The sequence below is a fragment of the Physeter macrocephalus genome, chromosome 11 (genome assembly GCF_002837175.3).
Source record: "Physeter macrocephalus isolate SW-GA chromosome 11, ASM283717v5, whole genome shotgun sequence".
NCBI lineage: Eukaryota > Metazoa > Chordata > Mammalia > Artiodactyla > Physeteridae > Physeter > Physeter macrocephalus.
This window is the reverse complement of record NC_041224.1, coordinates 127,605,778-127,633,447: the sequence shown is the minus strand read 5'-3', so window position 1 is coordinate 127,633,447 and position 27,670 is coordinate 127,605,778. Positions and strand designations below refer to the sequence as shown.

General features: G+C 35.2%; 1 protein-coding gene across 2 annotated transcripts in view; it reads right to left on the bottom strand.

Moving 5' to 3' along the window:
* TOGARAM1 (TOG array regulator of axonemal microtubules 1) overlaps positions 1–27,670 on the bottom strand; it is an 83,916-nt gene that overhangs the window by 33,247 nt on the left and 22,999 nt on the right. For both annotated transcript variants that reach the window (XM_007112789.4, XM_007112790.4), the window contains exons 4-10: positions 24,721–25,014; positions 23,153–23,415; positions 20,925–21,157; positions 18,229–18,329; positions 14,208–14,360; positions 3,296–3,394; positions 657–829 (exon numbers count right to left, since the gene is read on the bottom strand). In XM_007112789.4, coding sequence (XP_007112851.1) covers positions 657–829; positions 3,296–3,394; positions 14,208–14,360; positions 18,229–18,329; positions 20,925–21,157; positions 23,153–23,415; positions 24,721–25,014 — 1,316 coding nt within the window. The remainder of the gene's footprint in view (positions 1–656; positions 830–3,295; positions 3,395–14,207; positions 14,361–18,228; positions 18,330–20,924; positions 21,158–23,152; positions 23,416–24,720; positions 25,015–27,670) is intronic.

Genomic DNA, 27,670 nt, shown 5'->3' with positions numbered 1-27,670 from the left:
ACAAAATAAACTATATATTTCTTAGTCCTTATTTCAGTAATTCTAAAACTGAACAGAGGGCTTTCCTGGTGGCGCAGTGGTTGAGAGTCCACCTGCCAATGCAGGGGACACGGGTTCGTGCCCCGGTCCGGGAAGATCCCACATGCCACGGAGCATCTGGGCCCGTGAGCCATGGCCGCTGAGCCTGCGCGTCTGGAGCCTGTGCTCCGCAACAGGAGAAGCCACAGCAGTGAGAGGCCTGCGTACCACAAAAAAAAAAACAAACAAACAAACAAAAAAAAACAAAAAAAAAAGAAAAAAATAAAACTGAATAGAATTACCTAGTGCTAATCTCCAACTAAATTTGTGCCTGAAAATACTAGTTTGTTACTCTCTGAGGATATCCTAGGAAATTGTTGAATATATACATACACATACACATATGTATATAAAGTACATGTAGAGTATAAAGTACACTAGATACTTTACGCCAGAATGACAACATATTTGGTGGGAAAGGAGAATAAGCTATCATTTAAATGATTAAAGTTCAGGAATTTCAATTACACTGAGATTTTAAAAATTTTAATCAAAACACCTTCACTACCCCAAATCTGATATACACAAAACAATGATACATCATTGGATTTATCCTAATAATTAGTAAATAACCTTACATCTTTTTCATTCTCAACATCAACACATGATGGAATACTCTGCTGGACTGCTCTTCCATAAATCCCTGATGGTGGTTCAGTACTTTTAACTGAAAACGTATCCCCATTTTCCACAGAAGATATCACTGATTGGCTGCAGATTGCTGGTGCTGGGACTGGACTTCCAAATACCCCTGAAAGGAACCAACCATCAAACTGTCATTAAGTATTTATGTGATGTTACTCTGGACAGCAAAGTTTTAAGACAAGGCTCTTGTCTTCAAGAAGTATATGATATAGTTAATAAGAAAAACATGTTAAATAATCACAAAATATAAAAACACTCTAACAGGATGATAATATAAGAGGTACCACAAGACATTTCATGATAATATCAAATGAGAACACCGTATTGTAAGTTCTGAGTTCACAAGAAAGAAAGGTTGGGTGAGCTGGGGGTTTAAGATGGTTTCAAAGAGCAAGGATTTGAGCTGGGATTAGAAGACACAAAGAATTTGGTTAGTCAAGTGAGGAAGGAGGGGAGGACATCCTATGAGATGGGATGCTCATAAGCAGAGCTGAACAAGTAGAAAGCATGTATGTGGAGTGAATAAGTTTGGTTGGGCACAAGGCAAAGAGAGGAAAAACAGAAAATAAGTTTACAAGGGTAGGTTGGAGCCAATCTGAGGAGGGTCTTTTTTTCAATTATATATTTCTTTTTAAAATTTATTTATTTAATTTATTTATTTTTGGCTGCGTTGGGTCTGTTGCTGTGTGTGGGCTTTCTCTAGTTGCAGCGAGCGGGGGCTACTATTTTTTTTTTTTAAAGAAGATTTTGGGGTGGGACTTCCCTGGTAGCGCAGTGGTTAAGAATCTGCCTGCCAATGCAGGGGACATGGGTTCGAGCCCTGGTCCGGGAAGATCCCACATGCCACGGAGCAACAAAGCCCGTGCGCCACAACTACTGAGGCTGCGCTCTAGAGCCTGCACGCCTAGAGCCCGCGAGCCACAACTACTGAGCCTGCGCACCAACAGCCCATGCTCTGCAACGAGAAGCCACCGCAATGAAAAGCCCGCGCACTGCAACGAAGAGTAGCCCCCGCTCACTGCAACTGGAGAAAGCCCGCACACAGCAACGAAGACCCAACGCAGCCAAAAATAAATATACAAAAAAATACATAAACTTATTAAAAAAAGAAAAGAAGATGTTGGGGGTAGGCGTTTATTAGTTTATTTAATTTATTTTTGCTTTGTTGGGTCTTCGTTTCTGTGTGAGGGCTTTCTCTAGTTGTGGCAAGCGGGGGCCACTCTTCATCGTGGTGCGCGGGCCTCTCACTATCGCAGCCTCTCTTGTTGCAGAGCACAGGCTCCAGATGCGCAGGCTCAGTAGTTGTGGCTCACGGGCCTAGTTGCTCCGTGGCATGTGGGATCCTCCCAGACCAGGGCTCGAACCCATGTCCCCTGCATTAGCAGGCAGGTTCTCAACCACTACGCCACCAGGGAAGCCCAAGCGGGGGCTACTCTTCCTTGCGGTGTGGGCTTCTCATTGCGGTGGCTTCTCTTGCTGTGGAGCACGGGCTCTAGGCACACGGGCTTCAGTAGTTGTGGCACATGGGCTCAGTAGTTGTGGCCTGTGGGCTCTAGAGCGCAAGCTCAGTAGTTGTGGTGCATGGGCTTAGTTGCTCTGCAGCATGTGGGATCTTCCCGGACCAGGGCTTGTACCCGTGTCCCCTGCGTTGGCAGGTGGATGCTTAACCACTGTGCCACCAGGGAAGCCCTGAGGAGGGTCTTAAATTAACTTAATAAGACTCTATCAGGCAAAGAAGTTAGGAAAGCTTTCTGAGCATTTCATTCTATTTACCAAAAATAAGATGTACACCCTCAATGTCTATCATCATATTCTAGTTTTTCAACTAGAATTGAAATTAAAATTAAACTAAAATTAAATTAAATTGTAATTTAAATTAATTTTAATTTAATTAAGAAATTAAATTAAAATTAAATTAAAATTTAATTAAAAATTAAATTAAAATTTAATTTAATTAAAAAATTAAAAAGGAATCTAGTTGGGTTGTGTTAATGAACTTGATGGGGAAATCCTTCCACAATGTATATGGATATCAAGTCATCACACTGTACACTTTAAATATCTTACAATTTTATTTGTCAATTATACCTTAATAAAGTTGGGGGAAAAAAAACACTAGTTTTAAAGGATATTTGCAAATACGTTGTTCAAAGGTTTCCTAACCCCCCTAAAATATATAAGAGATATTAATTAAGATTTGTCTAGTCTTTGCATGGGAGACAATACAATTATATTAATTTATATTGATGACAAATTTGATCAATAAGGACTACTATTTGAATTTAAACTGTGGTAAAATGGTCTAAGCTATCCTAAAAGTGTCTTAGAGGTACCTAAACTGCACCTGTCACATAATACATCTCTGAAAATTACTGACATGAATTTACCGTTGTTTCATTAGAGGATAGAAATGTCATGTTACGTATTCACTTTTAATTCTTTCAATTTAACAATTTTTTTAAAAGAAAGTTTTATTCAACACCTGAATCACACTCTTCTCTATTCTTTATTGATATGCTTTGCTTATATGTGAAGAACATATAAAATTAAAAGCTAAAAAACTTTGAAATACCTTTTCCAACAACTACTACTGAGTCTTCTGATAAGGTATTTGTAGACACAAAGTCGAAACTGGAAATTTGGTGGAAATTTGATGATGACCCTGTAAATCCTAAAGAAACAAAAATACCCACATTAAAAAATACATACTTATATAGTATTTTAGGATATCGTAACACGGTCTTTTAAAATTGAAAACTAACTTCATACAAAGAATTTACAATTTATATATTTACGCATGTTCATTAACTCAATAAATATTTATAATTAGAATACCTGGTTTGTCCATTGTATATTCTTGCCTCCTTTGTCATAGATTAATTGACTGTAGGTGTGTGGGTTTACTTCTGAGCTCTCTATTCTGGTCCATTGATCTATATGTCTGTTTTTGTGCAAATACCACACTGTTTTGATTACTATAGCTTTGCAGTATTGTTTGAAGTCTCGAAGGGATATACCTCCAGCTTCGTTCTTTTTTCCTCAGGATTGCTTTGGCAATTCTGGGTGTTTTGTGGTTCCATATAAATTTTAGCATTATTGTTCTAGTTCCGTGAAAAATGCCATGCGTATTTTGATAGGGATCACATTAAATCTGCATAGTTTGCTTTGGGTAGTATGGACTTTTAAATATCATTAACTCTTCCAATCCAAGAGCATGGGATAGCTTTCCATTTCTTAAAATCATCATCAATTTCCTTTACCAATGTTTTAGAGTCTTCGGCATATAGGTCTTTCGCTCATTTCATTTCATTTCTTCATTTTGCCACACCATGAGGTATGTGGGATCTTCCCCCCAGGGATCGAACTCATGCCCCCTGCATTGGGAGTGCGGAGTCTTAACCACTGAACCACCAGGGAAGTCCAGTAATTTTTGTTTTTTGACGTGATTTTAAACCTTCTCTTTCTGATATTTCATTGTTAGTGTAAAGAAATGTAACAGATTTCTGTATATTAATCTTGTATCCTGCTACCTTGCTGAATTCATCTATTAGTTCTAATAATTTTTGTGTGGAGTCTTTAGGGGTCTCTATATAGAGTATCATGTCATCTGCCAATAGGGACAGTTTTACCACCTCCCTTCCGATTTGGGTACCTTTTGTTTCTTTTTCTTGTCTGATTGCTTCCAATACTATGCTCAATAGAAGTGATGAGAGCAGGTATCCTTGTCTTGTTCCTGAATTTAGTGGGAAGGCTTTCAGCTTTTCACCATTGAGTATTATGTTGGCTGTGGGTTTGTTGTAAATGGCTTTTGAGATATGGTCCCTCTATACCCACTTGGATGAGAGTTTTTACCATGGATGGATGTTGAATTTTATCAAATGCTTTTTCTGCATCTATTGAGATGATCATATGGCTTCCTGTTGGTGTAGTATTGATATATCACATTGACTGATTTATTATGATGAACCATCCTTGTGACCCTAAAATGAATCCAACTTGATCGTGATGTATGATCCTTTTTACGTATTGTTGGAATCAGTTTGCTAATATTTTGGAAAGTTTTTTTTTTATTGATTGATTGATTTGGCTGCGTTGGGTCTTAGTTGTGGCACGCAGGATCTTCGTTGTGGCACACGGGATCTTTTGTTGCAGCACGCGGGCTCTAGAGTGCGCAGGCTCAGTAGCTGCAGCACAAAGGCTCTCTAGTTGTGGCGCATGGGCTCCAGAGTGTGTGGGCTCAGTAGTTGCGGCACGCAAGCTCTCTAGTTGTGATGCATGGGCTCTAGAGCATGTGGGCTCCGTAGCTGCGGTGCACGGACTTAGCTGCCCCACAGCATGTGGGATCTTAGTTCCCCGACCAGGTATCGAACCCACGTCCCCTGCATTAGAAGGTGGATTCTTAACCACTGGACCAAATCAAAAAATATTTGCTAATATTTTGTTGAGGATTTTTACAACTATGTTTATGAAACATATTGGTCTGTAAATTTCTTTCTTTTTTCTTTTCTTAATGTCTTTGTCTGGTTTTGGTATCAGGGTGACGGTGGCTTCATAGAATGAATTTGCGAGTGTTCCCTCCTCTTCAATCTTTTGGAATAGTTTGAGAAGGACAGGTGTAAGGTCTTGTATGTTTGGTAGATTTTCCCAGTGAAGCTGTCTGGTCCTAGATTTTTGCTTGCAGAGAGCTTTTAAAATTACAGATTCTATTTCACTTCTAGTGATCAGTCTGTTCAAAATATGTTTCTTCTTGACTAAATTTTGGCAGGCTGTATATTTCTACAAATTTGTCCAATTTGTTGGCATATAACTCTTCATAGTATTCTCTCATGATTTTTTGTATTTCTGTGGTATCAGTTGTTATTTCTCTTTACTTTCTTATGTTTTTTCAGAGTCCTCTCTCTTTGCTTCTTGGTGAGCCTGGCTAGAGGTTTGTCAATTTTGTTTATCTTAAAAACAAACAAACAAACAAAAACCCAGCTCTTGGTTTTATTGCTTTTCTCTCTTTTTATTTTTTTTGATCTCTATTTATTTCCTCTCTGATATTTATTTATTTCCTTCCTTCTGCTGACTTTGTTTTTTTTTTTTTTGTGGTACGCGGGCCTCTCACTGTTGTGGCCTCTCTCGTTGCGGAGCACAGGCTCCGGACGCGCAGGCTCAGCGGCCATGGCTCACAGGCCCAGACGCTCCGTGGCACGTGGGATCTTCCCGGACCAGGGCACAAACCTGCGTCCTCTGCATCGGCAGGCAGACTCTCAACCACTGAGCCACCAGGGAAGCCCCTGACTTTGGGTTTTGTTTGTCCTTCTTCTTCTAGTTCTTTTAGGTGGTAGGTTAGGTTGTTTATTTGAGATTTTTCTTGTTTCTTGAGGAATGTCTGTATCGCTATAAACTTCCCTCTTAGAAATGTTTTTGCTGCATCCCATAGATTTTGTAAAGTTGTATTTTCATTGTCACTTGTCTTGAGGTATTTTCTGATTTCCTCCTTGGTTTCATCGTTTACCCACTGGTTTTTTAGTACCATGTTGCTTAGTATCCATGTGACAGGTTTTTTTCTTTCTGTGGCTGATTTCTACTGTTTCATACCATTGTGGTTAGAAAAGATGCTTGAAATAATTTCTATCCTCCTAAATTTGTTGAGGCTTGTTTGGTGACCTAGTATGTCATCTATTGCAGAGAATGTTCCATGGGCACTTGAAAAGAATGTGTATTCTGGATTTTTTCAATGTAGTGTCCTATAGATATCAATTAAGTCCAACTGGTCTATTGCATCACTTAGGATCTCTGTTCCCTTATTGACTTTCTGTCTGGAAGATCTGTCCATTGATGTCAGTGGGGTGTTAAAAGTCTCCTAGTATTATTGTATTCCTGTCAGTTTCTCTCTTCATGTCTGTTAGTATTTGTTTTATATAGTGTATTTAGGTGCTCCTATACTGAGTGCATATATGTTAATGAGAGTAATATCCTCTTCGTGTATTGATCCTTTTATCACGATATAATTGTCCTTCTTTGTCTTTATGAACTTTGTTTTAAAGTCTATTTTGTCTTTAGAAAATGGACTTGAGGACATGGGGTGGGAGAACAAACCTGGGGTGAAGTGAGAATAGCATCGACATACATACACTACTGAATGTAAAACAGCTGGCTGGTGGGAAGCAGCAGCATAGCACAGGGAGATCAGCTCGATGCTATGTGATGACCTAGAGGGGTGGGATAGGGAGGATGGGAGGGAGGGTCATGAGGGAGGGGATATGGGGACATGTGTATGCATATGGCTGACTCGCTTTGTTGTGCAACAAAAACTAACACAGTATTGTGAAGCAATTATACTCCAACAAAGATTTATTAAAAAAAAAGAAAAAAAAAGTTTTTTTTTTCTGATATGAGTATTGCTACTCCCACTTTCTTGTTATTTCCATTTGCATAAAATATCTTTTTCCATCCCCTCACTTTCAGTCTGTGTGCGTCCTTTGCCCTAAGGTGAGTCTCTTGTAAGCAGCATATTGCAGGTTCTTGTTTTTTTATCCAATCTGCCATTCAGTGTCTTTTGATCAGAGTATTTAGTCCATTGATATTTAAAGTGATTATTAATAGGTATGTACTTATTGCCGTTAAAAAAATTTTTTTTTTTGCGGTACGCGGGCCTCTCACTGTTGTGGCCTCTCCCATTGCGGAGCACAGGCTCCGGACGTGCAGGCTCAGCGGCCACAGCTCACGGGCCCAGCCGCTCCGCGGCATGTGGGATCCTCCTGGACCGGGGCACGAAACCGTGTTCCCTGTATCGGCAGGTGGACTCTCAACCAGGGAAGCTCTATTGCCATTTTAAACCTTGTTTCCCAGTTGATTCTGTAGTTCTTCTTTGTTCATTTCTTCTTTTTGTTTTTCCTTTTGTGGTTTGATGGTTGTGTATTATGTTGGAGTTCCTTTCTTTTTGGTTTTTGTGAATCTATGTATGTTTTTGATTTGTGTGATAAACTTGCTGGGTAGAGTATCCTAGGTTGCAGGTTCTTCCCTTTCAGGACTTTGAATATATCATGCCACTCCCTTGTGGACTGCAAAGTTTCTGCAGAGAAATCAGCTGATAGCCTTATGGGGGTTCCCTTGTAACTGACTCTTTGACTCTTTGTTTTTCTCTTGCTGTCTTTAGAATCCTCTCCTTAACTTTTTCCATGTTAATTATGATATGTCTTGGTGTGGGTGTTTGGATTCATCTTGTTTGGTACCCTCTGTGTTTCCTGTACCTGGATATCTGTTTCCTTCTCTATGTTTAAGAAGTTCTCAGTCTCTTCAGCAAGTGGTGTTGGAAAAGCTGGACAGCTACATGTAAATTAATGAAATTAGAACACTACCTCACATCATATTCAAAAATAAACCCATAAAGACCTAAATGTAAGACATGACACCATAAAACGTCTAGAACAGTACATAGGCAAAACATTCTCAAACATAAATTGTACTAATGTTTTCTTAGATCAGTCTCCCAAGGCAAAAGAAATAAAAGCAAAAATAAACAAATGGGACCTAATCAAACTTAAAATCTTTTGCAAAGCAAAGGAAACCATAAACAAGATGAAAAGACAACATAGGGAATCAGAGGAAATATTTGCAATTGATGTGACCAACGAGGGTTAATATCCAAAATATACAAATAGCTCATAAAATTCAGTATCAGAAAAACAAACTCAAAAAATGGGCAGAAGACCTAAACAGACATGTCTCCAAAGAAGACATACAGATGGCCAATGGGCACATGAAAAGATGCTCAACATTGCTAAGTATTAGAGAAATGCAAATCAAAATCACAACAAGGTACCAGTAAAAATGGCTACCATCAGAAAGTCTACAAATAATAAATACTGGAGAGGAGGTGGAGAAAAGAGAACTCTTGTACATTGTTGGTGGGACTGTAAATTGGTGCAACCACAACGGAAAACACTATTACATGATCTGGCAATTCCACTCCTGGGTATATATCCAGAAAAAAATGAAAACACTACTTTGAAAAGATACATGCACCCCAATGTTCACAGCAGCACTATTTACAACAGTCAAGACATGGAAAAAATGCAAGTGCCCATCAACAGATGACTGGTTTAAAAAGATGTGATGTATATGTATATATTATATATATATAATATATGTAATCCTAAATACATATATACACATACAAAATGGAATATTACTCAGCCATAAAAACGAATGAAATATTGCCATTTGCAGCAACATGGATTGATCTAGAGAATATCATACTAAGTAAGTCAGAAAGAGAAAGACAAATATTATATGCTATCACTATATGTGGAATATAAAAAATAATATAAATGAATCCATATACAAAACAGAAACAGACTCACAGACATAGAAAACAAACTTCTGGTTACCAAATGGAAATGAGAGGGAAGGGAGGAATAAACTAGGAGTATGGGATTAACATATACACACTACTATACATAAAATAGATAAGCAACAAGGATTTACTTTATAGCACAGGGAACTATATTCAATATCTTATAATAACCTATAATGGAAAATAATCTAAAATATATATATATAATTGAATCACTTTGCTATATATCTAAAACTAATACAATATTGTAAATCAACTATATTTCAATTAAAACAAGAAACCTAGTTCAGACTAGGCACTAGAGAGAAAAGAAACCTTGAAACACTTAAGGAGTTTATACATGCCAAGGTTAAGAGTGGGAAAAATGGGACTTCCCTGGTGGTGCAGTGGTTAAGAATCCTCCTGCCAATGCAGGGGCCATGGGTTTGAGCCCTGGTCCAGGAAGATCCCACATGCCACAGAGCAACTAAGCCCGTGTGCCACAACTACAGAGCCTGTGCTCTAGAGTCCATGAGCCACAGCTACTGAGCCCACGTGCCACAATTACTGAAGCCCGCATGCCTAGAGCTCATGCTCTGCAACAAGAGAAGCCACTGCAATGAGAAGCCCATGCACCGCAAGGAAGAGTAGTCCCCACTTGCCACAACTAGAGAAAGCCCAAGTGCAACAACGTAGACCTGACACAGCCAAAAAAAAAAAAAGAGTGGAAAAGATATACAAGAAAATAATCACCACATGATAATCAACCAAGAAAAGGATAACTTTGAAGGAAAGCTTCTAACCCCCAGGAACAGATCAAGTCAATTTTACAGCAATCTGTACTTTCCTAGGTTAACTTCTAGCTCAGTTTGTGATTATTTAATTATCCTCTCTCCTACTAGACTGTAAGCTCTATGGGGATAGGACCTATGTCTAGTTTTAATTATCATTCTTTTCCAGAGACCGTTAGTACAGTGCTTGGCACAGAGTAGGTGCTCAATAAATGTTATAAGGCAGAAAAAGTGGAAAGCAAAATATAATTAATTTAGGGTCAACTGACAGGAACATCAGGTAGCCCCAAAAAGTGTTTGGTGACAAAGAGAAACAAATCTCAGTAAATGAAACAATTTGCTCCACAATAGTTCACAAACATAAAATCTATACATAAACTATTAAGAGATGATTGATAATTAGACAAATCTCATGAGGAAACACATAAAAAACATATTTAAGTAGTTTAATTTCATTTATAAGCGAAGCTGGCATAACACCATTTTTGGTTGTTTTTTTTTTTTACCTTAACAAAACAAAGCTTTATTTTTCAATCATATAATATTCGTTCGTGAAACAGGGGGGAGGTTCTGCTCCATATAATCCTTACTCAAGGACCAGGGTTCACCACCTAGAACAGCATAATAATAGTGGCAGGAGGAAGATGGAAAAATAGAATCATGAACCTGTTCTAAAGCCCTTCTACCCACATGTCACTTCTGATTACGTTTCATTGGTTAAAGAAACTCATGTGATCATCTAACTGCAAAGGGTCAGAGAAGTGTATTCCTGCTGATTAGCCAAAAGGAGAACTGGAAATAATTAATGAGCAGCGATGATAACATCATTTTTAATGTTACTTTTACTTTTTACACTACAGTTTCTTCTAAGCAAAGAATTACTGAAAGAAATATTGCTCAAATCTCAATTCTAACATAAAAAGAAAAAATATGCTTAAAAGATTTTTCTATATGAACTATCCTTATATAATCTTTTTTTGTTGTTATTTCTGTCCCATTCATTCAAACAGAGAAAGAGAAAATATTAACTCATGGAATCTAGTTTGCTAACACTCCAAGCATCCATCTTAATCACTTTCTCAAATCATTAATTGGGGCTCCAGGTTAATATGCTAAAAATTGGGAAGGTTCAAAGGGACGACCAGCAGAGGAAAGGAAGAAGAGGTGGTTCTGAGAGCTAATCCTAAAAAAGTCTGAAGTTTCTTGTAAAAGGAATCCATTCACATTTGCCACTCATTGCCAATATTTCTTTTGGAAGTTTTTTTTATTCCTTTCAGCATTGCACTCAATATTTACTTTAACCTGATTATTTGAGGATGCAAGTTTTGTCTGATTGTGCCCAAGTCCACACTACTAGTTTTGGTTGGCTCATCACCACTCCATTCATTTAACATGTAGCATGAACACCATTATATACAAAGCATAATAGGGATATAAAGATGACAGTATGTTAACTTTATCTTACACTACTCCAGACCAGAAACATGGGAAAAGCTTCCTAAAGAAATGGCTTTTAGCCAGTATTCAAAAAACAGACATAATCTGGACACATTAAGATTAGGAAAGGGCATCAATGCAAACTGTACATACAAACCAAGAAAACTTCTAGTATTAAGAATTCTAGAGCGTTGGGCATGAAAAGAAGTATAGTAAGAGGTAACGCAAGAAAGGTAAGCTGAGGCAAGATTATTAAGGGTCTTAAAAATTATGCTACAGAGTAGGAAATTTATTCTGTGAAAACCACTCAAGGTTTTGAGTATGGAAGAGATGATGACTGTACCTTAGAAAGATAATTCTGGAAGAGTATGTAGCCTTAATTAAAAAGAACTGAAAATAAGTGACAAAATGTCTTATCACAAGGCTACTGTAATTATCCAGGGAAGAAGTAATGAAAGCCCAAATTAAACTGAAATGAATTGGTAAGATTGGTCACTGCCTGAACTTGGAGGATAAGGAGAAGTAGAAAAGATGACTCTAAAGTTTTAAGTCTCCGTAACTGGGAAAATGGTAATGCTGCTAATAAAAATAGGTAAAAAAGGAGGAGGAGCAGGTCCAGAAAGGAAGGTTAAGTTTGGTTTTGAACATGTTTATTCTTGTTGGCCAGATATACCTAGTATATGTTTGGTTTAGAGTTGGAAGTGTGAGTGTGAAGTAATTTTCTGGAGTAGAATTAACTATTGATCAAAGATAAAAATATTTTTATGATTCTGTTGTCCAAAATAAAAAAAGCCACTGGCAGTAAATGAACATATTCAGCAATTATTTAAAAACAATTAAATTATATCACCTTTAGGAAGAAAAGTATTTTTACATTTGATTTTTTATATAAGAAATAAAATATGTAAGTAAATATAAAAAACCCTGTCATTCTCTTTTGTAAAAACAATGGACAAATGATCTCTCCTTAAAAGAACAGACACTATGAATTATATTAAGGATTAAATTTTAAGAAATTTACCAAAAAAGCAAAAAAAAACCAACAACAAAAAAACACAAAAGGTTTCTAATCAAGTTCCCTCTTACTGAATTTGTGTTAGCTCCACAAAAAATATACATGTCTAAAATGCCTGATTACCTGCCCATGTATGACTTAAGGTGACCAGAAACAAGAGAAGTTGACCTTATGATAACTAAGATTGCTACACACAAAAAAATGACAGCTCCTTCCGTTTACTGGTAGGCCACAATGCTTAAATACAGGTGACTTCTATTTACTCTACTGAAATATTTATACCCTTCAAAATCACTCCCTCTTTGTTTTTTGACCCACCTCCTAGAATAACAAAAATAAAAACAAAAATAAATAAATGGGACCTAATTAAACTTAAAAGCTTTTGCACAGCAAAGAAAACCATAAATGAGACGAAAAGACAACCCTCAGAATGGGACAAAATATTTGCAAATGAAGCAACTGACAATGGATTAATCTCCAAAAATATAATAACAGCTCATGCAGCTCAATATTAAAAAACAATAAATGCTGGAGAGGGTGTGGAGAAAAGGGAACCCCTTGCACTGTTGGTGGGCATGTAAATTGATACAGCCACTATGGAGAACAGTATGGAGGTTCCTCAAAAAACTGAAAATAGAGCTACCATATGATCCAGCAATCCCACTCCTGGGCATATATCCTGAGAAAACTATAACTCAAAAAGATACATGCACCCCAATGTTCACTGCAGCATTATTTATAATAGCCAGGACATGGAAGCAAGCTAAATGTCCCTCAACAGATGAATGGATAAAGAAGATGTGGTATATATATATACAATGGAATATACTCAGCCATAAAAAAGGAACGAAATTGAGTTATCTGTAGTGAGGTGGATGGACCTAGAGTCTGTCACACAGAGTGAAGTAAGTCAGAAAGAGAAAAACAAATACCGTATATTAAGGCATATATGTGGAATCTAGAAAAATGGTAACGATTAACCTATTTGCAGGGCAGGAATAGACACGCAGACGTACAGAATGGACGTGTGGACACAGGGGAGGGAGGAAGGGGTGGTGGGATGAATTGGGAGATTGGGATTGACATATATACACTACCATGTAGAAAACAGATAGCTAGTGGGAACCTGCTCTATAGCACAGGGATCTCAGCTTGGTGCTCTGTGGCAACCTAGATGGGTGGGAGGGAGGTCCAAGAGGAAGGGGATATATGTATACATACAGCTGATTCACTTCATTATACAGCAGAAACTAACACAACATTGTAAAGCAACTATACCCCAATAGTAAAAAACAACAACAACAACAAAACAAAATCACTTCCTCTTTACCCTGAGGAAAAAATTTTAAATGCAGCTGTAATAGGATCTCTAAAAAAAACAGAGCAGTCACAGAAGTGCTGCTTGCTACTAAGTTTAAAAAAAAAAAAAAAAGGAATGTAAATTATTAACAATGGTTAGTGATAACAAAGAAGCTTCCCAGGTTCTACCACAGGGAAATTATATTCCTGTTTCCACAGTTTTACTCCATAGTTACAACCTAAGTAGGAATCTGGGAGTCTTTTGTTCACATGACTTCTCTGTCGCATTTTAATGGTAAAATGTCTTGTAAAAAATGAGTGTGTGTGTCTGTATGTGTGTGTATGCGTGTGTGTATCCTGCAGGTAAAGGTCAGCAGGGAAACCCTAGTTTTAACCTCTTGGGTAATAGCTTCCCTGCATTGGTTCCTCAGACAAAACCATAAATTAATATGTGAACCTTTGTGTTCTCCTACTTGGCAAAATTATTCAAACAACAACACAGCAGCAGAAGGGTAAGAAGAAAAATCTCAAAACTGAGAAACCTCAGTTAATTTTTCTTTATTGGCATGCTTACAGAGAGACATTGAATCTTAAAAATGAACTTATGAAATTTACTAACCTTTTGTATGCTTATAATGTCTTGGGTGTTCCTTATTTTGTATTTTTAATACACTAGGTGAAATGTCATGTGACCTATCATCTTCAAAATCACCACATCCAAACCCATAGTTCACACGTTGACCAATTATGCTTACATTGGATGTTGTAATCCCTATAAAATAAATAAAATACATAAAAATATTTATTTGAATGATGTAATACCATAGGTACATATCTCTCCTCTATATCTATCTTGGCTTCTAACCTTTTAAAAAGGTTCAATAACATAATATTAAAAATTATAACATTACAGTAATTTTTAAAAGTTTTATCTTATTTTAAATTGTTATAATACTTTTTACCTTACTAGCAGATCAGAACATTTATTATAAACCATACTATCACATTTTATAAGAGGCTTTAAAATTACAATGAAATACAAAATTCAATGTTTGAAAGAGATAATCAAATATATATATATTTAAAACATGACAGGCATTTAATGTTTAAACGACATTTTACACTTTACAGCAAAACAGAATTTTTTTTTTTTTTTATGGTACGCGGGCCTCTCACTGTTGTGGCCTCTCCCGTTGTGGAGCACAGGCTCCGGACACGCAGGCTCAGCGGCCATGGCTCACGGGCCCAGCCGCTCCGCGGAAGGTGGGATCCTCCCGGACCGGCGCATGAACCCGTGTCCCCTGCATCGGCAAGCGGACTCTCAACCACTGCGCCACCAGGGAAGCCCCAGAATTTTTTTTAATCTAGAATTTTTAAACTGCTTCCTGAGAGAGGCCTATATTCTCCATTTCTCTCTTTTCTCCCACTCTCATGGTCTGGCTTGTGAGGCAATAAACTATATAGGAAAGGAGCTCAGAAGCTGGAATTATGCATTCTGGCTTTAAATCATAGCACTGCCACTTAAATTGCTGACAGAAGCTGGTCAAGACACTTAAGCTTATTTGTAAAATGGGGATAATAGTAGTAGCTCTTCCAGAACCTCTGTGAGGATTGAATGAAGAAATGTAAAGGGGTTAGTACAGGGACTAGGGTACCATAAATATACAAATGATATATTCCTAGTTAAAAATAAAACAAATCAAACCCTAATGTAAGCCTCCTTTTAATAAATACCTAAAATTTTAATCTATATTTGAATGTTTAAACTGAACACCCTATACTAATACTCTGCAGCTGTTAAAACCACAAAACTACTAAATGGAAAATCCTAGGCAATATATATTTAAGTCACCATCCATTTTTATGTATAGCTGACATGTAAACCATTAAGTAATAACAATAAAATATAATTTGTCTTTAATACTGTTGAGGGTATTTTAATAAAAACAGGACAGCAGGGAGAGGAGGTGGCTGGTGGCCGCTGGGCTAGAGAGTACTGCAGAGTATAGGGCACTAAGTCAGATTTATTGAGAAAGATTTTTAAAATATCTGCTATTAAATGATAGAGACCTTCTGGGAGTAACATGGACATCTTTCTAAATTCTTCTTAATTTTGATAGTTAATTCATAAAGTAAGCCTCATAAAGATATTGGCTTTGGATGGAAATGCTTTCTACTAATAGTTGATACTAACGTAAAGCTACAGGAAAAAAGTTTGCTAAAACAACATTCAGGAAATTCAGCACAATGTGCTATAGTAGGTAGTAGTGGAATCTATGTGGAAATCTTTACTGGAAATGCTGATGTGAAGACAGAATGAATTTATAATTTTTACGTAATTATTTTTGTTTTTATCTTCAGGTAGTCCTTATTCTGAGCATTACCATTTTTATGTTTCACCAATTAAACAACAATAAAGTTGTAGAAATCACTTGCTTACTGAAAACAAAACAAACCCTATCCCAAATAAACAAAACAATGTAAACCCAAATTTATAAAATCCTAAACCATTAGCAACTTAACATTTTGGAAGCACATTAAATTTAACCAAGAATACCTTACAGTAAACACAATAATAGTGTTTCTAAAACTTGATCCTAGAAATACCTAACTTATTTGTTAAAAATGCAGATTTCTAACTCTGAAGATTGATTCAGTAGATATAAGGTGAGGCCCCAAAACCTATATGTTATATGCATTCCTAGTGATTCCTAGGATTAGGCAAGTTTGAGAAACACTGACTATTAAACAAGTTTGGGAAACATTGAACATCGCATACGGAAGCGTGTATTACTGTTAAGACCTATCACTCCACTAAAATTTAAATGACTCACAAGGTCATACAACTAGGGTCAGAGAGAAACTCAAATCTCGGTTTTCTAAATCTACCCTTTTCTAATTCCAGAATATTCTTCCAAAAGAGGGTTCCATTTTTATCAACTAGATACAACCTGGCAACAAAGTATCTCTTCAAATTATATAATTATTTGTAAAGTAATAAATAATTTATTAGGATAATCAGCCTTAAAAAAGAATTAAAGAATAAGTCTATGTATTATATTTCTTTGGGTCTTCCCCTTTAGGAGAACAAATACCAAGTGCCCACTATGTACTAGGTGCTTTATATATGTTATATACTTAGATCTTCACTACCCTTCTCAAGGTTTACATCAGATGAGGGAACTAGTTTCAAAGCAATTAAGTAACTTGCACAGAGCAAGAATATGATTATTAAAATATCAAACTGGGATTCCAGTTGGGGTCTTTCAGACTCCAAAGCACATATACATTTCCTTCCTGTGCCTAGTAGAATAATTATCTCTTAGCCTAACACACAAGCTATGTGGAAGCCAGTATACCAGACATACATAGCTGAGTTGGGCTTTTATAATTATGACAGGCACTTGTTGGCAATCAGGGGTAAATAATCTCTGGGGATCAAGAATCTTAGAGTCCAAAAAAGTAAAATAATTGCAATACCACTATAAAAATGTCAGTGCAAAATGTAATGATATTACAAAAGAGGTAATATCAATTTTATTTGTGAATTGGGAAGGCTTCCCAGAGAAAGCAACTGAGTTGTTTTCACAGCTGAATGGGGTGTGGTGTGGATTTCAGAGTTCATCCAGAAGAAACAGTATGTGCAACTGCAAAGAGATAGGAAATGGTACTGAAGGTGGTCTGATTTAAATGGATCACAACATACAAAGCAGGAAATGAAAATGAAGCTGGAGATGTCTGCACAGCTCTGATCAAAGAAGAATGCTCTGAATAAATTTAGGCTGGGCAATATAGTCAGTTTTGCATTATGGGAAAGGGATTGTAAGTGGACGAGACTGAATCTGGAGAGAAATGTTAGGTGGCTAGGTAAAAAATGAGTAAGAGTGATAGTGGGAATTAAAAAGAGATGAAATTAAGATATATTTAGGAGGAAGAAATTTAAAATCTTAGCAAACAGTTAGATACACACCCAGATTTTTAGGAAAGTAATTATAAGGTAAACCTTAAGGTTGTTAGGACTTTCACACTGAGATCATGCGAAAATAAATATCATATCCCAACTTGCTACAATTAATTCATAATTCAATAGTTTTACAAACCATAAAGAACATATAGTTCCCAACCTAAACTGATCAGAATTCAAATATTTTTCTAATTTATTACCAATACCTGAATCTATTTTCTAAGAACTGCTATTATAAATTACTGATTTCCAGGTTAGTTTGCAAAATGCTTAACACAAGATATTTACACTAGTTAAATATTATTTTTAAAAGAAATTGTCTTTTGTGGCCCCCAGTGGTTTCTAAACTATGTTGCACTTTAGAATCACCTAGAGAGTTCTCAAAAACTTTGATGGCCAGGTCACATTCTATATCAATTAAATCAAAATGTCCTTGTGTAGGAGCCAGAACGGGTAACTTATGGGTTTAAAGGGGTATCAATTATTCAGGTAAGTATTTTTCTTCCAAGAATAGTAAGTATTCTTGCCAAAATGGCCTTTTAAGGAGTTAAAAAGATGGTTAGTCTTAATTAGTAATTACAAACATTCTAAATCTAAAATACATTTGCCTTCATTTTTTAATCATTTAAAAATCATACTTTCTATAAAACATATTTATAAAACAGTCATAGAATACCTGCACTGGGGCTTTGTTCAGCTACCTGAGAGTTCTTATTCTTTGCAGAAGAAAGTCTTGTTAGACAAGGTTTTGATCCAAATGTTGGAAATATGTCTGACCTACAATGAAATAAAGTAATTTCAATAAACATTGAAGATCTAGAGCTATTCAGCATTCTTATATCAAACATTCTCTATACTTTTATTAACTCACTAAACTTTGATAGTGAGGCAGCAACAAGTATGATAAACTATGGTTAAGAATATTTCTTATTGGTATTCCTATTTCACCTTTTGAACTTCCAACCTTTTCAACATATGGTCAATCCTTAATTATTCATGAGAGGATTACCAAAGGAAATGAAGACACTACAATTTGTGCTGTTTAATCTTTCTTTGGGTAAGGGGAAAAAAAAACCTGACCCAAAGACAGTCCATTCCAGAACTAAGCCAAATGATTCCAATCATCTAGTATATTATCTGCCTTCATATATAATATAAAAATAGGGACTTAATAATATTATAAGAGATCAGCAACAAGTGAGTTTTAGCAAATGCCGCTTTCTTCGTGGACTATTTTTTGCTATACTTTCTTGACTTTATAAAGGCCTACAGGCCTTGTTTCACAAAGAAAGTAAACTGAAGAATATTAAGTCTGTACATAAAGGGAACTGTTTAAAATCAGTAAGAGCTAAAATGCCAATAAGTCAGTGATGGATATTATTAAGAAGAGATTTTACAAAGGAGTACAATTTTTAGTAGTTGGGTGGGCATATTTGTTAATTGGCCTAGTGAGACATCAATGTTAAATATTTTAAAAGAGTAATTTCTCTAGACTAGATGACTTAATTTACATTTATATTGAGTGTATTTGACTTAGATGAAAGAAAATACTTCAATCTCTAGAAAAGTGGTTCTCAATAATTTTTCCTTCCCAACCCACATAAGGATGAAAGCCCTGCAGAAGTAGTAGTGACTTTCTTTGGCCATGATTCTTAAGGCAGAATGTAAGCTGGTTGAGAATAATTGCTCTTAAACTAATAAAATAAAATGTGGAAATACTAAATTCATTAAAGATAATTCAGTCCATAAATGAGGGTATACTGAACTCCTTTCTCATGGAGTTTAATATCTGAAGAGAATAACTCTATGAAACAATATTGCAAATAGTGAATTCTAAATGTTATATCAACAATATAAAATGAACTTTTCTTCCCAATTGCGTTCCAGATTACTTACAGAACCTTGAAACTGTAAGAGTATGTAACATAAAATTTCACATTCATGTAAGATAAAGGAAAAACTTTAGGTCTAAGAGATAAGTGTATATATTTTAAATATCTGGTAACTTAATGTAAACATAATTACTTCACCAGCCCACGTAGCCATTCCAAATTCATTTTGTAAATATATTGCATTGTTCTACATAGGTAATTACAACAAATGAATTTCCAGTAAGAAAAAATTTCCAACTGCAAAATAAGCTGCTATTTCAGCTAAAAAACGTGGGGAAGGAAATCATGGAATGAGACAAACCTCTCACAATGGGACACAAAAATTTGGTTTAATTCTATGAACTGCTGAAATAAAACACCCTTTTATGTTAATGTTCAACAGAACATCATCTCTCCTTGGATTATGTAATCTCTACCTATTAGAGGTTCTAGTTCACTTAAGTAAAAATAATTTAAATTTAATTTTAAATTTTTACCTCTATATGTAAACATGGTATGGATAAAATCAAAGGAAAATGAAATTAGACTGACAACACCAAAGGTTAATAAGGATGTAAAACAACTGGAACTCTCATACATTGCTGACAGGCGTATAAAATTGCACAAGCATCTTAGAAAACTGCTTAGCACTTATTTACAAAGTTAAATGTCCATCTACCCAAGACCTAGTAATTCTACTCCTAGGTTTTTGTCTAAAATAAAGAGGAATACACCTGAAACTAACACAACATTGCAAAGCAACTATAGTCCAATATAAAATAAAAAGTAAAATTTAAAAATAAATCAAATAAAATACAATAAAGAGGGAAAGGATTCCCCAAAATTCTAGAATAGGGTCACAGAGATTTTCAGAAATCAAGGTAGGATCACTGTTTAAGATTTAAAGGTTACTGAGGTAATCTGGAAGTTTGTCGAATTGCTATGCTGTCAGTATGGGGTGACCAGGACTCTAATTCTAGCACTGCTGCGGTAAGGAAACTCCTAAGAGGGCTGCAAAAGCTACTGCATGGAGTCCTAAACTCGCACAAGATAATGGAATAACAAAATATAAGAAACAGTTGGGTAATGGCTGGGTGGAATTTATCCATCGATTAGAGGAAACTGGTGCTGAGTTTTAAACGAAAATTATTAAACGAAAACAGTAATATCAGCTATTGGTCAATCGTCAAAGAGTCAATGATCCAGAAATGAGCTAAAGGACAAGGAATATTAGAATAAATCTTAGATAGGCATAAGAATAAGTGGGGCTTTGGGACTAGGATTTACACTAGTTTAGTCGGGGTTGTGTTCTGTCTCTCCACCACCCCAAACCAAAGCCAACCAAGGTAATATCTGTAAATTTTCTGTTGTCTTTTAAATGTATTTCAACATTTCAAAAACTAGAAAATGGTCTTAAAGTTTGTTTTTTAAATATGATATTAGAGTTTCAGACTACAAATTACAGATCAGAATTCATTTAACATATCAAAAAATAAAATACATTATTCTCTTCCCCTGGGGAGTTGTCGACAGAGAAGAAGTCAAAGATTCTTGGCTGTAAACTCCACTTTCACTGTAAGAGCTGATGTTTGGAGAGGAAGATCGAGATGGAGAGTCCACAGTCAAGTCGAGCTTAATTGCAGAATCAGGGCTTTCAAGATCAGAAGTACTGCCACTCAGTTTTGCTCTTTTCTTAGCTGCACTATTACGAAGGGACCTAAGAGAGCTCTGCATCTAAAAAAAATTAAAACAATTAACTTTACAAAATAATTATATAAGTAAAAGTTATCCTTAGATTTCAAACTCTAATAACTATACCTAGCTAGCCACTCTTCAATCCAATACTAACAAGATGGATGTTAACCTATCTGTACATAGTATAAATACAGATTTCATCACTCAGATATTTATTTATAAACAAATTCCTAGGTTATAAGTTCCTTAAGAGGAAGGATCTCAAGATATTCACCATGGTATTTCCAGCACTGGGTACAATGACTAATATATTGTAAAAATTCATTCATAGGTGAATCACTGAATCAGATGGTAGCACAGTTGAAGTCACAGAGGTCCATCGAACCTTAGGTCAATAGTGTGCTGATGTGGCTATTTAGAATTTCTATGAGAAGGTCAGCAAAAAGTAATCAGCTTTCTAAATTTGAGTTTACATCAAGCTTGCCAGTGTTAGAGTTCAGAGAATAATAGATCATTGTATGTAACTTCTGAAGACAAGTATTTATAGAAATGCAGAGTAGAAATCTTTATCACATATATATTAAGTTTGGGAATAGAGCCTTGAACAAATTAAGGAACTCAGAAATATACATAAGCTGTGTTTGGCTTATATTTTGATTATAACAATTTTAATAGTTGATTCGATAGTACAGCCACTTCCCTAGTAAATCCTTGAAAGGTTGAATATCCAAAAACATTAGTATCCACCTATATTTACTAATAATTATAAAAAAGAAATTACCCTTTCAATTGCCCACTAAAAGGACTACTTTTAAGTTATCATAAAAAACAATATGTAGGATCAGATGAAATTTATGAGTTACATAGATTGAAAATGCTTCTTCTGTAAGTTTGTTTCCTGTAAATAAATTCCCTTCATAGTACCACTGGACTATGACTGGAAAAACAAAAGCAAAAAGAAAAAAACAAGAAAAGATTTTACAAGCAATTAGAAGTTGGAATGACTAATTAATTCATTAAGAACCAATTTTGATTCTTTATAAGTTTGTTTTACACATGCTTAATGTTAAAGAAATGCTTTTTAAATGAATATGCATTAATTTTTTTTGAGCAAACTATCAGTACATGATGCCTTACATCTTAAAAACAGGCTAAAATAAGACCACAAAATATCATCATTGGGTGTTTCAGTTTACATATTTAATGTAAAACACTTTTCAACCTGACATCAGGCAAACTGAAATGATAAAAAGGAAGCATCTGTGGAAATAGTGCTCTGAATCCAAAGTAACATAGCAGCCACATCCCTTCTCTGGCATAATTAATATGTAGAGTTATCATATTGGCAGTACATTTTTATAGTATAAATGGAGTGATCTAGGATTCAAAGATGAAAATACAATATGATGTCAATTTCATAAAGATAAATAAACTTGCACGTATTCACAAGGGACATGCTCAAGAATGTTTACTGAAGCATAGTTTGCAATAGCAAAAGACTAGAAATAAGCCAAAATCAATTATATGAATACATTATAAATATATCAAAATACTACTATATCAATATAAAAAGTCCATAAATACATAAAACACAAACTAATGGTAACAGTGGTGCCTCCAGTGAAGAGGAAAGAGAAACTGGATTGGGGAGGGAACTATGTTATGTTTCACTTATTAAAAAAGTAGGAAACAAACACAACAAATTGTTCATTTGGGAGGGGTTAGTGCATGGGTATATTGCTATATTATCTGTACTTTTTATTTGAAAAGGAATAATATATGCACAGAATACTGGAAGGAAAGACATTGGAGTGATAATGATAAATTATTCTGGGTAGTGGAATTTGGTGTGATGAATTTTCTTCTTAATACTTCACTATAGTTTCCACGTTTTCTAATGTGAACATCAAAATATTTTTACAAATAAGACACCATGTTATGGGATAAAAAGTACTTGACTTTTCCTTAAATAACAACTATTATTTATAGACAATTACAAGCATTTAAAAATTACTGAAAATATTTGGTTCTAACCTCTTCTTGATCCAAATCTTTATCCCTGATATTTAATTCTGAAAGATCAATTGTAAGACTATCTTTTTCACTCTTCCAAATGTCATCTGGCTCTTTCTTTTTGGGTCCCACTGTAATTAAATCAGCTTTATCAGGCAAAAGGCTGATACCCCGTGGTATGGGAGGTACAGGCTTGGTCCCATTTAAGCCTCGTCGGGAAGATGGTGATCTCACCAAGGCAGGTGTAAGTTGAACTGGAGAAGGTTTCTCTTGAGAATTTTCTCCTGCACGAAAAAGACATATTTTATTCTTTTTTTTTTCAACTTCAAGTTGAGAAACAGTTATCAATAGCATTAAAATCACAAGTGTTTAGAATTAGGTGTTTTTAAATTAAAAAGCACATTATATTTTACTAGAAATAAAAATTGCTACTTAAGATGAGATAAAAATATCAGTGTCCCCTAACAAGCATAACAAAAATGGACCACCCCAAATCCTTTCATATCAAATAAAAATATTATATACCAAGTGAATCTTTTTTTTTTTTTCGGCTGCGCCACATGGCTTGTGACATCTTAATTCCCTGACCAAGGATTGCACCCGCGCCCTTGGCAGTGAAAGCATGGAGTCCTAACGACTGGACCTCTAGGGAATTCCGTGAAATTTCTTCATACACATCATCATGATTAATACTTGTAAAGTCCGTAATAAGCTAGAAGGGTTAATTATTTGGATTGATATAACTATGTAAGCAACACTTGAATGACTACTATGTGCAAAGCAGTAATACTGGGCACTAGGGAGAACAAGTTGAATAATGTCTCAGCTTTCAATACAATATCTGATTTTGGAGGAAAGACAAATATAGAAACAAATTAAAGAAGAGAATGAAGACTCAGTGCTAAGAGAAAGTAAGAAAATCGGCTGACTATGCAATAAATTGACCTTATGGTTATAAACTGGAATATTTGTGCTCTAGGGTAGTTTAAAGGTGAAATATCTGGCCTCAGGGGCTAGGGATAGGAAAGCATTTGGGACATGGGGCTTGCTTGCCTTTAATAGACTTCTTATTTTGAGACTGAATCTGTCTTAAGTAAGCTAACATGCTAATTTTATGATTTTGGAGTGGGCTACTGTTAAGAAAAGAATATTTTAGTTAATAACAAGTAGTAGAAAAACCATCAAAATAATTTTAACAGAGTAAATAGTCAATAAATGTTGAATAAATACTAGACATTATAGTAAATATATGAATGATATTTTATATTTGTAAAGTTAAAACTTGTTAGTAGGCTCTCAGGCTGTTCATGTTCATGTACATTATAAAGCATTATTATTTGTTTAGTTCCGAAAAAGGATTTTGGAGTGGCAATATAAGAAAAAAATGAAATGAGAATTTCAATTGAATTTTATATTACACATTTGATCTATTTAACATTCTGTTAAATATTTTCTTAAATATTTACTAATTCAGAGAAATAAAACACAATTTACCAGCTTTTAAAGATCTAACAACCCGAACTTCAAAGTAATTATTCAAATATACAAATAAATTTGAACAAAGTATTAATTTTTACCATCATGTATACCTGTAGGATCAGATGACTTTTGGCTGACAAGCTTTTGCTGCAGACTTGGCTTTGAAACTCCTTCATAGCTTTTCAGGGGCCAGGAATTTGAGAAATTAACGGAATTATCTTGGGACTTCTTTGGAGATACAGTAAGAGACGTGTGCTTTGGACTAGTTCGAGGTGATGAGAGAGGATAGGATGGAAGAATGAAGCCTCCTGAACTTGGATTTGGACCAGAGTGTGAAGAAGTACATTCTGTCTGACTACCAAATGTTTGCTGTGTCTTACTGCCAAAATTTAGGCTAGCATAAACTGTAATAAAACAAAAGAGAATGTAATTTATTTATACACATCTTCTAAGAGTTTTAAGTTTTTTTGCTTTTCACATTCAGGTTTTTAATCCCATCTGGCATTTATATTTTTGTACGATGTGAGGTAAAGACCTAATTTACCTTTCTGCTATATAGATAGTCCAGTTTTCCCAGTGCCACTTTTTGAGCCACGCATTGTTTCTCTTTCATCTATAAATCTCCCATATGTATACTTAGGTCTATTCTTAGGTGCTTCTTATTGGTTGCCTTAGTCTTTTTGTCTGTTCTTACACTAGCACCACAATGTTTTATTTATCATCACGCTGATAGGATGAGTCTCCTTCCATTTTTTTTCCAGTTTTATTGAAAGATGGTTGACATACATTACTATATAACTTTCAGGCACACACCATGATGGTTTGATGTATATATATATATATATATATATATATATATATATATACACATTGTGAAATGATTACCAAAATAGGTTCAGCTAACATCTACCTTCTGACACGGATACAATAAAAAGAAAATAAAAAAGGAAAAAAAAAATTTCTCTTTGTGATGAGAACACTTAGGATTTATTCTCGTAACAACTTTTCTGTATGCCACACAGCAGTGTTAACTATAGTAATCATGTTGTCTCCTTCCATTTTGATCTTCTTTAGAATTATCTAGGCCATTCTTGGTCCTCCATTCTTTCATATGAATTTCAGGATTAGCCTGTCAGGTTCCATAAAAGATCCTGTTGAGATTTTGACAGAAATGACACTGAGTCTCCTTGTTTAAAAATATAGGATCTCTTTTAATTTATTCAGGCCTTCTTTCATGTCTCTCAAAAAAGTAGTTTAGTTTTCATAATAAATGGTATGCAAATCTTCTGTTAGATTTTCAGATACTTACACATTTTGTTGATACTATAATCTTTCTTAAAAACTACATTTTCTGAATGTTGCTGGTGTCTGGGAGCTTTATTGACCTTTCCTTTCAGGTTTTATATTTGGCAACCTTGCTAAATTATTTATTATTTTAATAGTTTTCTGTATATCCTTTTGGATTTTCTACATAGATAATTAATCCAATAATGGTAATAATGATAATGACGAAGACTATGATGACAACGATGAGAGCTAATATTTACTGAGCTAATGTTTATGTGCCAGGTGGTGTTCCAAGTACTTTACATGTATTAACTAATTTAATCCTCACAACAATTTTGTGGGGTTGGTACTATTCCTATTTTATAGATAAAAAAATGACAGAGTAAATTGCTAAAAATCACACACTAGGAAATTATAAAGCTGGGATATGAACTCAGGCACTCTGGCTCCCAAGCCTGTGCTTTTAACCACTACATTGTACCATGTTTTATCTGCTTAGAAAGGTATAATCTCCCAAGATGGAACCAGGAAGAAATAGAAAATATGAACAGACCAAGTACCAGTACTGAAATTGAATCAGTAATTTAAAAACTCCCAACAAACAAAACTCTGGTACCAGATGGCTTCACAGGTGAGTTCTATCAAATCACCTATCCTCAAACTATTCCACAAAATTACAGAGGAAGGAACACTGCCAAACTCATTCTATAAGGACAGCATCACGTTGCTACCAAAACCAGACAAAGATGCCACAAAAAAAGAAAATTGCAGGCCATTATCACTGATGAACATAGATGTAAAAATCCTCAACAAAACACTAGCAAACGAAGTCCAACAATACATTAAAAGGATCCTACACCATGATCAAGTGGGATTTATGCCAGGGATGCAAGGATTTTTCAATATCTGCAAATCAATCAATGTGATATGCCACATTAACAAACTGAAGAATAAAAACCTTATGATCATAGCAATAGAAGCAGAAACAGCTCTTGATAAAATTCAACATCCCCTTATAATAAAACCTCTCCAGAAAGTGGGCATAGAGGAAACATACCTCAACCTAATGAAGGCCACATATGACAAACCCACAGCTAACATACTCAGTGGTGAAAAGCTGAAAGCATTTCCTAAGATCAGGAACAAGACACGGATGCCCACTCTTGCCACGTTTATTCAACATAGTTTTCAAAGTCCTAGCCACAGCAATCAGAGAAGAAAAAGAAATAAAAAGAATCCAAATGAAGGTAAAAGACTGATACTTGGAAAACGATAAGACACTGATGAAAGAAATTGAAGATGGCACAAACAGATGGAAAGATATACTGTGTTCTTAGGTTGAAAGAATCAACATTGTTAAAATGACCATACTACCCAAGGCAATCTACAGATTCAGGGCAATGCCTATCAACATACCAATGGTATTTTTCATAGAACTAGAACAAAATAATTTTTTAATTTGTATGGGAGCACAAAAGATCCCGAATAGCCAAAACCATTTTGAGAGAGAACAGAGCTGGAGGAATCACACGCCCTGATTTCAGAATATATTACAAAGCTACAGTCATCAAAACAGTATGGTACTGGCACAAAAACAGAGGAAGAAGTAAAACTGTCACTGTTTGCATATGACATGATACTATACACAGAAAATCCTAGAGACACTACCAGAAAACTACTAGTGCTCATCAATGAATTCAGTAAAGTTGCAAGATACAAAATATACAGAAATATGTTGCATTTCTATACAATAACAACAAACTATCAGGGAAT